A 16,045-nucleotide genomic window follows, 5' to 3' on the forward strand; every position below is an offset into this window, starting at 1 on the left:
GTGTGTGTTAGCTGAGCATCCAGATCTTTTATAATATTCAACTTAGGTGTTTCTTTCCACCACCAAAGCAAGTGAGCTCTATAAAGGCAGAAATTGTCTCTGAGACATCACTGTTCTCTCCGCGCTTAGCACAGGCCTTGTGTTTTTAAAAAATGTTTGCTAAGAAGAAAGGGAGGAGGGAGGAAGGAGGAAGAAAACCAAGTAGGGGGAATATGAGTAATTTCTCTAACAACAGGTATATAAAGTTGATTTGTATAGCAATATTTCTACTTATATAAAAGTTTACTGTTCATGGGACTCCCCTGGTGGTCCAGTGGTTAAGACTCCATGCTGCCAATGCAGGAGATATGGGTTCAATTCCTGGTCAGGAAACTAAGATCCCACATACCATGCAGCACAGCCCAAAGATTAAAAAAAAAAAAAAAATCAAACCATTATTGTTCATAAAGGACGTTAATATATGCCATCTTGTTTAACTCTCTCAACAAGCCTATGGGGCTGGAACTACCCCCGTTTCACAGGAGACCGTCTTTTCTCTTTCCCTCTTGTGCCACTCTTCCAAGGAGACCTAGCTGATGGCTGAGTGGGATATTGAGCGATCTGGGTGGTTTTCGAGTCTGTGCCAGAGAGATCATTGTCAGGGAGGTGGGGGCACTCTGAGTGGCTGTGTGACTCTGAGCCTCCATTTCTGCTTAAACCAGGGGAGCCCGCTTCTAGCAGTCTCCGTTTCTGACGGGATTTTGCCTCTGATTGCATTCGAAGAGAGGCTGTCCCTCCTGAAATCCAGAAGACCCACTACCTGTGGGTCTTCCCAGTTTCCCGTTTGGACTGAACGATCTCCGGGGCCATCTCCATGTAAAGTTCATACAGTTCACACCCGAGGTCTCTTGAATGGTCAGCACCCACGCTTGGTGCCATAAACAGCCCCTAGCTTGGGGTCTCTAAAAAAGACCCGAGTGCTAGGGATTTCCTCAAAAGCAGAGTCCTACCATGCTCCCATTCCCAGCCGAGCCGGCATCCATATCCGGTGTCCCGTCCCCTCCCGGAGCCCTGCTTAAGTTCCATTTCTACAGCATCTTTCCTCAGCCAGCTCAGTGCGCTTGGAAAGTAAACGATAACGTGAGTTTGGAAGTTTGCCGGCCTCTTAGGGGCCAGGAGCTGCCACTCGCTACTGGACCCCCATAAACTAAATCTTTTTTTGGTTGTTGTTCCCCTTTGTACAGATCTAAAGGGTGATTGATTTAATGTTGCTTTTCTAAAGGAACCCCTCAGCTCAGTGACCCATTAACAGCAGAACTAATTCACTGAGCTACGATAACAAACTTACACCCGCAAAAGCATATTCAAGGAGACCACGAGCTTTGAAATGTTTGTTTTTCTTAGGATCTCTGATAGATGAGGTGACAAAAGCAGCTGGATGAAATTCAAAATGCAGACCAGGATCGGGTTCTCAGGGCTGGGGAGAGGGACACACGGGGGCTTTGCAGTCAAGACAAGAGGGTAGAGACCGTGCTGGGTCAGCTGCTTAGAGTTCCTTCCTTGCGAGTGCTCTGGCTTTCTGCAGAGATGGGTGTGTTCTGTGTTTGTGTTCACCTGCATGGTAGCCATCAGCCACTTGTTGAGCAAGGAGAGTGAAGCTGAGGACCTGAATTAATTGTTAGTCCTAAGATTGTAATAAATTGAACATGGCTGGTGGCAAGTCTGCAGAAACTACTGAGTGTCTATGACGTGCCAGACACTGTGGGCATTGCCCAACAGGCTTGTCTCATGGAATCATCTAAATAGCCCAAGGGGATAAGTGTATTACTACTGTTCCCACTTTACAGAAAGAGAAAGCATGGCTTAGGCAACTTGTCACCTTCCCAGGGTCACACAGCAAAAACAAGGCATGCCTTTCATGGCAGAGCCTGCATTTAAGCAACAATTATCTGGCTCCCTTTCTGACACTGGGGGAGTTTGAGAGTGTCCCAACTGCTCAGATTAAGCAGACACCAGGCAGGTGCTAGGGCAAGCCTAGTCAAGCACCGGGTGGGTGAGGTCGCGTTGAGCTGTGGGCTAATCCTTAGGCAGGTAGAAAGACGGCAGGTCAGACTCTTACTTCCTGAAGAAAAGATGCCATAAGGAACCCACTAAGAGGACCCCCAAGCCCAGCTTCCTCAACAGTGCAGAAACCAGGCCTTCCCCAGCTATGGGAGCAAGCGTCTTGTCACTGCCGTTCTGCGTATCCCTGTTAGTATGCACTTAAGCTTTGACACAGCAGCCCCACCTCTAAGAAGTATGTCTTAAGGAAATAAATCTGTTAATGTGTTTAAAGATTTAGTCCTAAAAATGTTTTTAGCAACCTTTTTTTCTCCACATATTAATTAGACATCTATTAATTGAAGTGTGTAATAGGCATAGAAGAGAAATGCTTACATGTGTGAAAAATTAGAAGCTTCTTACAAATCCAAAGAGAATGGGTTGCTGAAATGAATCACAAGGCACTCATATGACAGAACATCCTGTAATCACTGAAGATGATGCAGCAGACGGTTGATAGGAACATAGTGGTTCGGAGCATAAAGTCTAGAGTGTGAGAACCAACTTGAATCCTCTGTGTGCCAGCCTTTGACTCTGACCTCAGGCAAGTCCCTTCTGTCTAAGCCTGTTAACTTTATTGGTACATGGAGGACAAACACCCTCACCTTGCATGAGAGTCATACAGGTGAAGGAGTTAGAACTGTCCTTGGTACCAAAACTAGTGTTCAGTAAGTGATGATTAGCAAGATTATCTGTTGACTGTTAATTGTGAAAACACTCCAGAACCTAATGTACAGTATAAGACCTGGCACATATATCATATCTCATCACAAGTGTGGGTATGTTTGTGCGTATGTGTGTATATATATGCATATATATGATGCTCGTGATGATAAGAATTACAGAAATCCATTATAGATATTCATATCCATCTACACATACATATACACTAGATTTTTTTTTAATCTCTAGGTAACATTTAGGTTGATGTTTATGTCTTTGTAACATGCTTGGCACATACCAAGTGTTCTGCAGTAGATATAATCATCTATTGCTCTTACTGTTATTATCATTGTTTTTAAAACAACAAAACCTTCAGTTATTCTTGCACTAGAAGTGGGTGAGCTAGCTGCATGCTCCCCTTGGCTGTGGAAGGCAGGTAGGGTCATGAGTCCCCGTTTCACAGTGGGTGGAAACAAGGCTGTCAGGGATCAGCATTTTGTCTGAAGTCCCACAGGCAGTGGCAGCCCTGAACCTCCCTGCCCTGTGGCCTTCCAGCTGCAGGTGGAAATTGCTCTTGAGAACAAAGTTTAGATTGCAAACTCACAGCACGACATCAACAGCATGGGGACTGGTGTAGCCTCCCAGAATACTGAAGTCCCCCACGTCCTTTCTGGCTGGAGGCAGCATGGGGACAGAATAGGTTGGGTTGGCTGGTCCTAGAGACCAGGACGAGGGGCCACAGGTGTCAGGAGGGGCAGCCTGCAGAGGCAGGAAGCTAAGAGCAGCCAACTGGAAACGTCAGCTAACTGGGGCAGAGCCTTTATGATGGACAGAAACCCTTTGGTACCTCACCCAGGATTCCAGCAGCGGTTCAGTCTCTAAGCTTTCTAGCTCTGGGAGGGATGTTTTTTGACTTCAGTTTTAAAGTTCAGGTACAGTTCTGTCCTCTTTCCAGCCTGTGTCACCTACCCATTTTTCAAACTTTTAAATTGGCAGACATGGAAATGGCTAATTTTTAAGTTATAAAAGGAAACTAACTCCTTTGGAGGAAGAAAACCAAACAAATCAGAAGATAGAGAGGAAAGCAAATTGCTGATTTTCTCTCTCGTTCATCAAATGAACGCTGTATGTGTTCCAGCTCATGGAAGCCACACCATCACTCTAGGTTGTGGGTTGATATAAATGTCCCCAACTTATACACAGGGGGCCTGAGTTTTAGAGTTACTTCCTTGTTTGGGAAATGACTGGTTAGAATTCTGTTCTGTGCATGTGCCTTAATGTAGAGTCCTCCCCCTATTAATAGACAGATGTGTTATTTCTAATGTTTTTTCTATGTAAATGATATTTCAAAAGAGGTCCTTGTACATACGTTTTCCCTCATGTTTGTTCATGAGTATCTATCCATCGAATTCCTAAATGGCGATGTTGCAAAGTCAAAGAGAGTGAATATTTTACATTCTGGTTTTTTTCCTGCTTCTAGTTTCCTAACACTCACCCACATTAGTGTATGTGTACACACACACGTGCACACATGCAGGCACACACACAGAGGTGCCTGCACTATCCCAAGACCCGAGGCAGTGGGCATTCACTGAGCACTGCTCCTGCCTCTTGATGCTACACTTGCCATGACCTTCAGCAGCATTCTGACATCAGCACTCTTGTTATCATCATTATCTCCACTTTACAGGTGGGAAACTGAGGCACAGTGGTCATAAAATCATTTGACTCCGGATCATTCACCCATGAATCTAACTACATAACCCTTACTTCTTTAGCCAGAATGCCCTTCCCCTGCTTTTAACCTATTTAGTGGCTTTTCCAAAACTTTCGGGATGAAGTACAAAGTCCTTAGTAACAAAGGAAAATGTACCAGCCCATCCAGTCCTTCTTAGACCACTGGGGGCAATTGGAGTCTTATTTTCCAGGCAAAAGCAACCCATAGCCTGTTTTGTATCCAAGGAGTTACATGCAAGTATCTGAGCTTGAAAGTAATTTGTGCAACTAGTCATTCTTTGGTGGTATTCTCTGAAGGACTCTGGGCTCTTCTGCTTCTTCCACATGTATAAAAGTCTTCCCCAGGGTGCTGGCAAGGAGACCATCAAAAATTGCTAAGGGGATCAGAGGCAGCTTCTGTGTATAACCTCCTCACACTCCTATCCCTTCCCCAAGCTGGATTCTCAAGGTCATGTCCAACTGCCCAGCACCTGCCTGAACTTATTTTCTGTTTGTTTGATAAGAGAAAGTGAGTTTATGCTGCGGAATTCCCATGGTGGGTTTATTTTAAGATCTGGCGAGCCCCGTTCTCCTCTGTCTGGGGCCCAGCTGCAGAAACCCTGGCCAGGCGGACACCTCTGGGAAGTGGTGTTTTTGGAAACCAAGCCAAAACAGTGCCTTGATCTGCCCCTGGGGCAGCTGAGTAAAGCTGTTGGAGGGAGAGACGGGAGGCAAGCTTCCTCCTTGGCAGGGAAGAGTCTCGGGTCATGGCCTTCACTCCTCATCCTAGAAAACAGAGGGTAGAATTGAAGGTCATTAGATCTAAAGACATTCAGAAATGAGATTGTATTCTGGTCCCCTCCAACTCAGGCTCAACTCCTATTTATCAAACACCTGCAGGACACTTTGCCCATACAAGGTCTCATGGACACTCAGAAAAAAAGTTCTCATATTGATTAGAAACGTGGCCTTGGAGTCAAGACTGCCTGGGTTCACACCTCAGATCTGCCCCTAGCTCTGTGATCTTTAAAAAGTAGTGAGGCCTCTCTCAGCCTCAGGTTCCTCCTCTGTGAAATGGAGTGATCAGAGTATTTACTCCAAAACTAGTGGGAGAATTACACGTGCCCAAAGCACAGTATCCCGTGTACGAAGCATGTACTAAGCCCACAGTCAGTGTCCCAGCGACAGCGCTGTGCAGAAAGTGTCGCTGTCCTTGCATCCCTGCCGTGGACACCGAAGGCTGGATGCTGAGCCTGGACTACTGCCGAGTCTCCCTGTGCTCACTGCCCAGGGCTCATTGCTTCTGTGGTCCTGAGCTGCCCTTTCTGCCATCCCTCATCTTCTTCCCCAGTCTTAACCGTGTAACCTGGTTGACCCAGGACCTCCCCTAGAAGCCTCTCCAGTTTATCCGTCTTCCCCAACACACCATCTCCTTGTCGTTGGGGACTGGCGTCACAAACTTGAACAGCCTATAACCACCTTGAGCCACACAGCAAGCTGACCTTTGCTCTGTAGCTAGACTGGTAGCTCCCGACCGCAGGAGTGCTGTAGGTTTCCGTGGCCCTTGGCTTCGAGCAGAGAGTATAGAATCAATGCTCAGAAGGCTGGTTTGGAAAGCAGAATTGCTGCATCAGTAAGGAGCAGAATTAATGAATGAGCGATGAACAAATGTGAAGGTGGGAGTGAAGGAACAAGTAAGCATATGAAAGAATGAGTGAGCAAATAGACAGGACACGAGTGGATGACTGAGAGATATTGACTGATTGGCTGGGACTTACTGACCTGTGGATGGGGGCCCGGGGAAAGCGGCTCGTCTTGCCCTTGTCCTTACCCATGACCTCCCTCTCCAGGCTCAGACGTGCCTTTTCAGGCCCATCCGCCCTCCCCCTCCTAATGCTCCCTCTCACCTGTCTGCAGAAGTGATGACTGCACTAATTTGTTCACAGACCATTAACTCTCGAGCACTGGAAGAGGCCAGCTCCCAGTTGGCAAGGGCCGGGGTGCTGGCTTCCGGGCCGCCCGGGAGGCATCATCATTCTCTTGCCTGTCGGTCCGTGCAACGAGGTGCTTATCTCTCCCTCTGCCTGCTTGCAGATGACGACTGCACCGACTCCTTCACACCCAATCAGGTCGCCAGAATGCACTGTTACCTGGACCTGGTGTACCAGGGCTGGCAGCCCTCCAGGAAGCCAGCGCCCATCGCCCTCGCCCCCCAGGTCGTGAGCCACACGCCCGACTCTGTGATGCTGGAGTGGTTCCCTCCCATCGACGGCCACTTCTTTGAAAGGTGAGTGTGGCCTGTGAAGTGTTGATCCCTCTCTCTCTCTCCTGCCAAGAGGAGGGAAACTTGGAAGGGAAACAGCCTTGGAGAGGGATTTCTCAGTGTCTTTTATTGTTGCTCTTGTTTAACAAGTGCCCACAAGTGCCCAGATGGTAAAGAATCTGCCCGCAATGCAGGAGACCCTGGGTCAGGAAGATCCCTGGGTCAGGAAGATCCCCTGGAGAAGGAAATGGCAACCCACTCCAGTATTCTTGCCTGGAGAATCCCATGGTCAGAGGAGCCTGCCTGGTGGGCTACGGTCCATGGGGTCGCACAGAGTTGAACACGACTAAGGGAATAACACACACACTCGAGGACTAACTGGTACAGCGACTGCTCCATGTAGACGTTGTAGATTTGGGGATCAGGGAATACATAAATGATTGCTAACAGAAATTAATGAGTAATGATGCATAATTTCTGTGGTGAATATTAAGCTTTGCTTTATTGTTAAAAGCCTGGAAACTTCTGTCTCCTGAACCTCGTCTGGAATGGAGGTACTGGTCACATCTCATGAGCTTGGGCATTTACCTGCCTCTGGTTAATGAGCTAACTCCTTTGTATACACGTAGTACCATATAAGAAGGGCACATTATATATGGATGGTACACATGCATATATATATATATATATATACATGTATTTTTGTATAACGAGCATCTTTGCCTCTGTTGTTTAATAGAACTGAAGGTAGAATTTTTAGAAGATCAGATCAGATCAGATCAGTCACTCAGTCCTGTCCAACTCTTTGCGACCCCATGGATTGCAGCACACCAGGCCTCCCTGTCCATCACCAACTCCCGGAGTTCACTCAGACTCATGTCCATCGAGTCAGTGATGCCATCCAGCCATCTCATCCTCTGTCGTCCCCTTCTCCTCTTGCCCCCAATCCATCCCAGCATCAGAGTCTTTTCCAATGAGTCAACTCTTCGCATCAGGTGGCCAAAGTACTGGAGTTTCAGCTTTAGCATCATTCCTTCCAAAGAAATCCCAGAGCTGATCTCCTTCAGAATGGACTGGTTGGATCTCCTTGCAGTCCAAGGGACTCTCAAAAGTCTTCTCCAACACCACAGTTCAAAAGCATCAATTCTTTGGTGCTCAGCCTTCCTCACAGTCCAACTCTCTCATCCATACATGACCACAGGAAAAACCATAGCCTTGACTAGACGAACCTTTGTTGGCAAAGTAATGTCTCTGCTTTTGAATATGCTATCTAGGTTGGTCATAACTTTCCTTCCAAGGAGTAAGCGTCTTCTAATTTCATGGCTGCAGTCACCATCTGCAGTGATTCTGGAGCCCAAAAAAATAAAGTCTGACACTGTTTCCACTGTTTCCCCATCTATTTCCCATAAAGTGATGGGACCGGATGCCATGATCTTCGTAGAAGATCAAGGGATGATAAGTCAAGGCACAAGATGCCTTAGTTGGGCTCCTGTCAGTCACTTCCTAGCCGTATGGCCTTGGGCAAGTCAGTTTCTCCCCCTGAGTCATACTCCACTGAAAGGTGGGTCTAATGATGCCTCAGTGGTCTGAAGGTGGAAACATGAATGAAATCATTTCTTGTGGTTCCTTTCAACATTGGGTCTCCCCAAGGCACTGAAGCTTTAGGGGATTTTAAAGGATCATGAAGATGTACTAACATGTTGATATTTAATTTGGTTGGAACTTGGCTATAAATTAGTATGGATTAGTATTTTTGCCCCCTCCCAGACCTGAATGTTTTATTCAATAATGGTAATACAATATTGAAGATGGTGGAAATAATAACCAGCTGATGATGAATTAATATTACTCAATGGTTGTTCATGCTGTTTACCAATTGCTCACTCTGCTCTGGATTCTGTACTAAATGCTCGCTGTACAGTCTCATTTCATCTGTTTGGTAATTTCTGTAAAAGGAGAATAACTTCTTCATTTGCCAGATGAGGAAGGGATTGGAGTTCAAAGAGGCAGAGAGATTTGGCCAGAAGCCCATAGAAAGTGGTGGGAGCCAGGCTCCGACTCACATTTTGCAGCGTCTTATCTCAGGCTCGCATGTTCTTTCATTAAGTTTTTCCAAAACTTGAATTATGAAGGAGGTGTTACTCTCCACTTCATAAAGGCCATAAAATGTGGCAGTGAACTCTCACGAGTATGTGTGTGTGTGTTCATAAAAACATATTAGATCATGGCATCACAATTAAATTTGGGCTCCAATTTTCCTTCAGTACTATCAGTCCTTGAATCTAGAACCTTCTTTTGACAGCTGGATGCATGTGATCACGGAGAAAGGAAATGCACTCCTTAGATGCTCTGTAGAAACCCCCTTCCTCTGCCCCAGTGCCCTCACTGGGAGCTCAGAGCTGGGTTTGGGAAACCTCATGTGACACTTCAGAGCAGCCTTTCCAGCAGCCCATGGATTTATTTATTTTTTCTGTGGCGATGAGAAGTATCAGACTTTTGGTCAAGCCTTGGCCTCGATTCCACGTAGAAATGGAAGTTTTGTAAATGAAGCTTCCTGTGTGTGTATTCAATTTGTATTTCATAAAGCAGTTATTGTCCATTAAATAAATACCATCTGATTGTTGGAAACCTATTGGAGGGTTAATTGTTGTGTAATGAGATATGTCTCTATTACATGGGGCCCTCAGCTTCAATCAGTATGTTTTTAATAACCTGTAGTCAGTTGGTACTTGAGGCTCATACAATAGCTATTCTGTTCAGTCTAAGATTTCATAATGGAGTTATCATATGTTAAATTAAAACTGACATTTTAGAAACATATCTAATTAGGGTTAACAGCTATGTAGACTGTAGTCTATGACTGAAGGAAGTAGGTCAGCAAGTTCAATAAATTGTTTTAAAGAAATAAATCTATCCATCTCCCATACGCAAGGAGTTCATACTCATGGAAATTGGCTTAGTACAAAGTGCACAAGCTTTGATGTCAAGCAGACTGTATTCCAGTCTCAACTTTACCTCTTCCAGCCTAGGGGACCTTGGGTGAGTTTCTCACCCCTCTGATTCTTTCTGGCCTTCTTGAGTCTTCTTCCATAAAAAGTGCTAACCATACCCACTCCACCTGGCTTCTGTGGGGAATTTAATAAGATGACATCTGTGATATGCCTAGCACACACACTCTATGCTCAGGAAACACTAGCTCCCATCTTGTACAAAGTTTCCCAGAGCTGTTGAGCTACTTGAAATCCTCTTTCCCTGCAGAATCTCTGATGTTTTCCACTCCATTCATCAATGCCAACCTCTAGCCCCTGGCCATCGTCATGTCCTCCTGCTGTTCCTCACATCTGTGGTCAGAGAGAATACAAGGGTTTTCCTTAAAAAAACATACTCAGATCCTCCCACCGCCTGTGTCCTCACACATGGGCAACTGAATAAATAATTCAAGGCCACCCCTGGCTTTTTTAACTCCTGCATTTTTATCTGTCTTGCAAACATGTGTTGACTAGATGGTTTCAGTTTTCTGAACAATGGGCTGTGGTATATAGTAGAAAGAATGCTGGACTGGGAACCAAGAGACCTGAGTCTGAAGTCTTTGCAACTTCATTCATTTCTTCTTCCTCTTTGGCCTCAGTTTTCCGATCTGTAAACTAAAGGGGAATCTAGCCTTTCTCAGCCAAGGTTCTTTTTCCAAGTCTCAGAATGTAGAAAATGACTTGAGTGACTATTTTCTCAATTGTCCTAAGGATAGTACATAACTAGTACCATTCTAGATGCCTAGGAGAGAGCTTAATTCCTTCTGTACAGTGGGTACCTTAGAGAAGCACTGTCCAATAGAACTTTCTATAATGTAATATCCAGTATGGTAGCTGTAAGCCAGCTGTGGCTAGGGAGCACTTGAACTGTGATGAGTGTAACTGAGGAACTGAAATGAATTCTATATTAATTTTAATTCATTTAGATTTGAATAGCCACGTGTTACTAGGGGCTGCTAAAGTAGATGGCACAGATTTGGAGCTTTAAACTTTAATTCTCATGGATCATGTGTAAGAAAGGTGATCTCTTCCAGTGTTAGCATCCTTTAGCATCCTGTGTTTCTATGATTTCAGTGTGTATGTGTGTGTGTGTGTATTTCTGTCTGTGTACATACAGGTGCCTGTTAAAATCAAATAAATGCCAAGGATTAGAAACACATTTGACATACCCTGAATGTGTAGGATATGGCATGGTTTTGGTAAAGTCTGTTTTGACTGTGAGTTTCTGAGCTTTGACCTTCGTATAGTTATTCTGTAACCATGATCCTCAGCTTCCTTATCTGTAAAATGGGAACTTCACCCACCATATACAGGATCACACCTTTGCTCTTTATTTCCTGACTTTGCTTTTACCTGTGCTCTTCTTTTCCCAATTCATTCTTCATTCATCATTCAGGCTGATCTTTTAAAAATGTGAATTGGATCATGTCACCCACATTATAACCCTCCAGTACCTTCCCACCCCTCTTATGTGTAATCTGCAAGGGGTCTGCGGAGCCTTCCGTCCTGTGGTCCTTGCCTGCTTGCCCCACTGGCGCTCTCACTGCTGTCTTCCATTTGTGACTCTTGCCACTCGAGTTTCCTTCAGGGCCTCTATGGACCGAGGCCGTCTGTCCCGCCTCGGTCCTTTGCATACCTTAAGACAGAGCCTGGACCACTTTACTCCACTCTCGGTGTTGTTCTTGGATCTGCACTGAGGTCTGCCAGCGTTGTGCCCATCCGAAGCCCCTGCACAGCCCCTCATTAGTCTCTCCTACATCATCTGTTGACTCTCCTTCTAGCAGTAATTCAACCTGTACTTTGTACACATTATTTTCCTATTGGTTTATGGACTGTTGCCTCTGCTGGATTGCAGGGTCTATGAGGGCAGGTACCACATCAAATCTCCTCTCCCATGGATGGTTAATGTCTGGTAGTTGCACAGTGCTAGCAACCAGAGATTGTTCAATGAGTATCCAGTGAATGAACAGGTGAAATATTGAGTGAACACGCGAACCCATGATTGAGCATGAGGGAATGCACTTTGTGGAACTCTGTGTAAATAAGGCCCATTTACTGTCGGGTGGATGACAGTTTATTAATTCGTCAAAGTATTTATAGGGAACTTACAGTTGTCAAAATCACTGCAGATGGTGACTGCAGCCATGAAATTAAAAGACACTTACTCCTTGGAAGGAAAGCTATGACCAACCTAGAGAGCATATTGAAAAGCAGAAACATTACTTTGCCAACAAAGGTCCATTTAGTCAAGGCTATGGTTTTTCCAGTGGTCATGTATGGATTCGAGAGTTGGACTGTGAAGAAGGCTGAGCACCGAAGAACTGATGCTTTTGAACTGTGGTGTTGGAGGAGACTCTTGAGAGTCCCTTGGACTGCAAGGAGATCCAAACAGTCCATTCTAAAGGAGATCAGCCCTGGGTGTTCTTTGGAAGGAATGATGCTAAAGCTGAAACTCCAGTACTTTGGCCACCTCATGTGAAGAGCTGACTCATTGGAAAAGAGTCTGATGCTGGGAGGGATTGGGGGCAGGAGGAGAAGGGGACGACAGAGGATGAGATGGCTGGATGGCATCACTGACTCGATGGATGTGAGTTTGAGTGAACTCTGGGAGATGGTGATGGACAGGGAGGCCTGGCATGCTGTGATTCATGGGGTCGCAAAGAGTCGAACACGACTGAGCGACTGAACTGAACTGAACAGTTGTCAAGAACTCAGTGAAGTACAGGTGACTACATGCGTTTCCTCTAAAGCAAGGCATCTAGAGTAGAAAACTCAGTTACCATTAAGATCAGTGCGATCTGGATTCATACAAGGATGTTTGTAATCTCATTGTCGTCATAAAGCCAGTCCTGTGACTCTGAGCTGCTATGCATGGGTTGTGGTCATTGTAATGGAACCAGACTGGTGCTGCGCACCTCCCTCTCCACTCTTCATCCTCTGCCTCCAAGTACATTTGTTTAATTGTCATTATTGCTAGTTCAAGAACACCTCATACATACTGAAAATACAGAGAAAGTTCAGAAAACCAGAAGGAATGGAAGTAGGGAGAGAGGAATCATTCTGAGTTCCACCACCTAGAAATATTTGCTGGTAGTATTTCGTCACATTAAGTTATTTGAACAGCATTGAGATGCTGCTATAAGGTACAGTTTTGAATATGACTCTTCCCTTAACATTATAACACATTTTCCATACATTTTAATGATCTTTATGAGTATTTGTACCAACTGCTTACTGTTCCATTGAGCAGATTGGCCTTAGACTGTCCAGTCATTCTATCACTAAATATTAGTGTGCTTATAAAATTATACCTATGTATGATTTCATATTTCTGATGATAAAGCTGATGATGCAAAATACGCAATTTGAGGGTCTAGACTAGGTTAGTCATGAGTCTTAGCAACATGTTGGAGTGACTGGTATTTATCCATCTATCCATCCAGCCATTAAACTACACGTGTTGGTCACCGTATTAGCAGATAAGCAGAGGCAGAAAGTATTCAGATTTAGGTTTGGGGATGAGCTCCCTGGCAGCTGGGTGGAGGAGGAAGAAGGACCAGCTTCAGACTGTGATGTTAGCAAGCACATGAGCCCTGGGGCTATGGAGCTTCCCTGTGAAGCAAAAGCCCTAAGGCTTGAGATAGGGTCCCTCCCTTGTGTCTTTCAGGTTGCTGAAGGATGGTGATTCTTTTAGGAAGGAGATTTTGGCAGGATTGCATTTGGAGAAATAATGGGTTGGGCTATGACCTTTCTTGATATTTTCCCTCTCCAGTAGCTCTGTAGAAGTTGCTCAGATTTTCAGAGTTTGGGGCTTGCTCACCCTAGTACAGGAGAAGAGGGCTATTATCCCTCTCCCTTCCTAGCAACTATCTCCTGAACAGGGGCCAAGTCTGGAGAACAAGTAGGATCCCAAAGGCTATTGTGGTTAAAGGGAGATTGAATCCAGACGTAAGATACCAGCTGATGGGGAAAGCCACTGTCATATTCCGCTGCTGGGGTTTGTCCCACTGAGGGATTGGCTTGCCCCTTGGAAAGCTGCTGAAGTGAATTAGGTGGCATGGTAAGGAAACTCTTTTTGACTGTAAAATCCAAGAGTGACTCATCTATCCCCTGAATGTCAGAGCTAGAAGGTTCTTTAAGCACTGTCTAGTTCAGCCCAGTCATTTTCAGCTGAAGGAACTGAACCATTCCTTCTTCCTATTTAATACCTAGGATCCTGATAATCCCTGCACATAGTAGGTACCAGACAGAGATTGTTAAAAGAATAAAATTTGAGGTCCGATGGGTAAAAGATTTTCTCACAACCACATATCAAGTCTTCAGTGGAACTTTGAATCATTGATGAAATGAAGAAATAGTGCAGGTAGTAAGTCTGGGCTGCTTTAAATTTAAGTGTATCCACCATCAGAACAGAAGACGCTTAGACCCAAGAAAGGCCCTCCTGGGTGGTGGGGAGGAATTTCATTTATGATCATATTCTGGAAGCTCTGACAAAGATAGGGAGGACTTAGTACTGTTGTTTAGCCTCTAAGTCACGTCCGACTCTTTGTGACCTCATGGACTGTAGCTCGTCAGGCTCCTCTGTCCTCCACTATTTCCTGGAGTGCAATTCATGTCCGTGGAGTCAGTGATGCTTTCTAAGTCTCTCATTCTCTGCTGGCCCCTTCTTTTGCTTTCAGTCTTGCCCAGCATCAGGATCTTTTCCAATGAGTCTGCTCTTCGAGTCAGGTGGTCAAAGTATTGGAGCTTCAGCGTCAGTCCTTCCAGTGAATATTCAGGGTTGATTGCCTTTAGAATTGACTGGTTGGATCTCTTCACAGTCCAAGGAAGAATAAGGATGACAGGGGAGCAAATTTGTTGTCACCTACACCTTTGGCTCAGTTGAGTCAGGAACTCATTCAACCATTCCTAAGTCAGTGCGTTTCCTTCTTTCCTTGGCCTCCTAGAGAATTGGGATCAGCATGTGACCTTTGCCTGGAAGGGAGATTCCTGGTGCAGTATGCCTTCAATGCCTCCTCCCCGATGCCCTGCGGCCCATCAGGACACTGGAGTCCTCGGGAAGCAGAAGGTAAGCCAGGCTGGGGGCTCTTTTGCAGGTTGGGTGTGCAAAGAACTCTTTCAGTGTAGATAGAGCTTTGTCATTTTAATGGTCTTTCTCACGTACAATCCAGAGAAGGCAGGGGCACCCCACTCCAGTACTCTTGACTGGAAAATCCCATGGATGGAGGAGCCTGGTGGGCTGCAGTCCATGGGGTCGCTAAGAGTCAAACACGACCGAGCGACTTCACTTTCACTTTTCACTTTCATGCATTGGAGAAGAAAATGGCAACCCACTCCAGTGTTCTTGCCTGGAGAGTTCCATGGACAGAGGAGTCTGGTGGGCTACAGTCTATGGAGTCAAAGAAAGTTGGACACGACTAAAGCGACTTAGCATGGCAGAGCACATTTATTTTAAAGTCACCACACCCGTCACTGCACACAGTTTTTTTTTTGCCGGGGGGGGGGGGAGCAGTGAGAGTGTTTACGATCTACTTGTCATGCAGTTTTTCAGCACAGTATTGTTAACTGTCGTCACCGTGCTGTATGTTAGAGCTCCAGAATTGATTCATTGTATTGCTAGCAGTTTGTATCCTTTCCCCTCCATCAAGGCCAGTATTCATGCATGTGTTCAGCACAAGGCGTTTTGAGCACCTGAACTGTCCTGGGTATGTCATCCCACTTTACATATGAAGAAGCAAAGCCCCCGAGGAATCAAATGCCCACGGCCACATACCTGATGAGACACCGTGTGTGTGTGTGTGTTTGTCTGTGCCCTAGACCTTGACAGCCTGTGGGTACAAACAAGCTCACGTCAGAATCAACACGCATACTGGAAGACCTCAAGGCATCACCAGCCTTTGATTCTTCTGTAGTTCTTCCTGTGAATACCCAAGGCAGTCTTCCATGTGTCGCAATTTTTCCTCTCGGACTCCTGCCATGTCATTTCCTTGTCAGAATCCATGTATCAGCAAGACACTGGAGGGAAGCACCTCAGGACGGCCGTGGTTGTGGGCTCCACCCACAGACCTTCCATGCTAGGGGTGGGTCAGTCTCCCAGGCCTCCCTGCAGACCAACAGTCTCTCTGCTCCCTTACACTCACTGCCACAGCCCCTCAGTTTTCTAGAGAAATTTAAAAAGTCTCTTTTACTCAATGCTTTGTCACCCTGTCACTTGGCCCTGAAGCAAGACCGCTTGCAACATAGCGAATCTCGTGGCCAATTGCCCATTCTGGGTCCTTCAGTGGTATCTCTCTCT

At 45.6% G+C, this 16,045-nt stretch overlaps 1 protein-coding gene across 1 annotated transcript in view; it reads left to right on the forward strand.

The window, feature by feature from the left end:
* PAPPA (pappalysin 1) overlaps positions 1-16,045 on the forward strand; it is a 266,420-nt gene that overhangs the window by 63,753 nt on the left and 186,622 nt on the right. The window contains exons 5-6 of the mRNA XM_027550637.1: positions 6,553-6,745; positions 14,697-14,818. Coding sequence (XP_027406438.1) covers positions 6,553-6,745; positions 14,697-14,818 — 315 coding nt within the window. The remainder of the gene's footprint in view (positions 1-6,552; positions 6,746-14,696; positions 14,819-16,045) is intronic.

This window comes from Bos indicus x Bos taurus, chromosome 8 (genome assembly GCF_003369695.1).
Source record: "Bos indicus x Bos taurus breed Angus x Brahman F1 hybrid chromosome 8, Bos_hybrid_MaternalHap_v2.0, whole genome shotgun sequence".
NCBI lineage: Eukaryota > Metazoa > Chordata > Mammalia > Artiodactyla > Bovidae > Bos > Bos indicus x Bos taurus.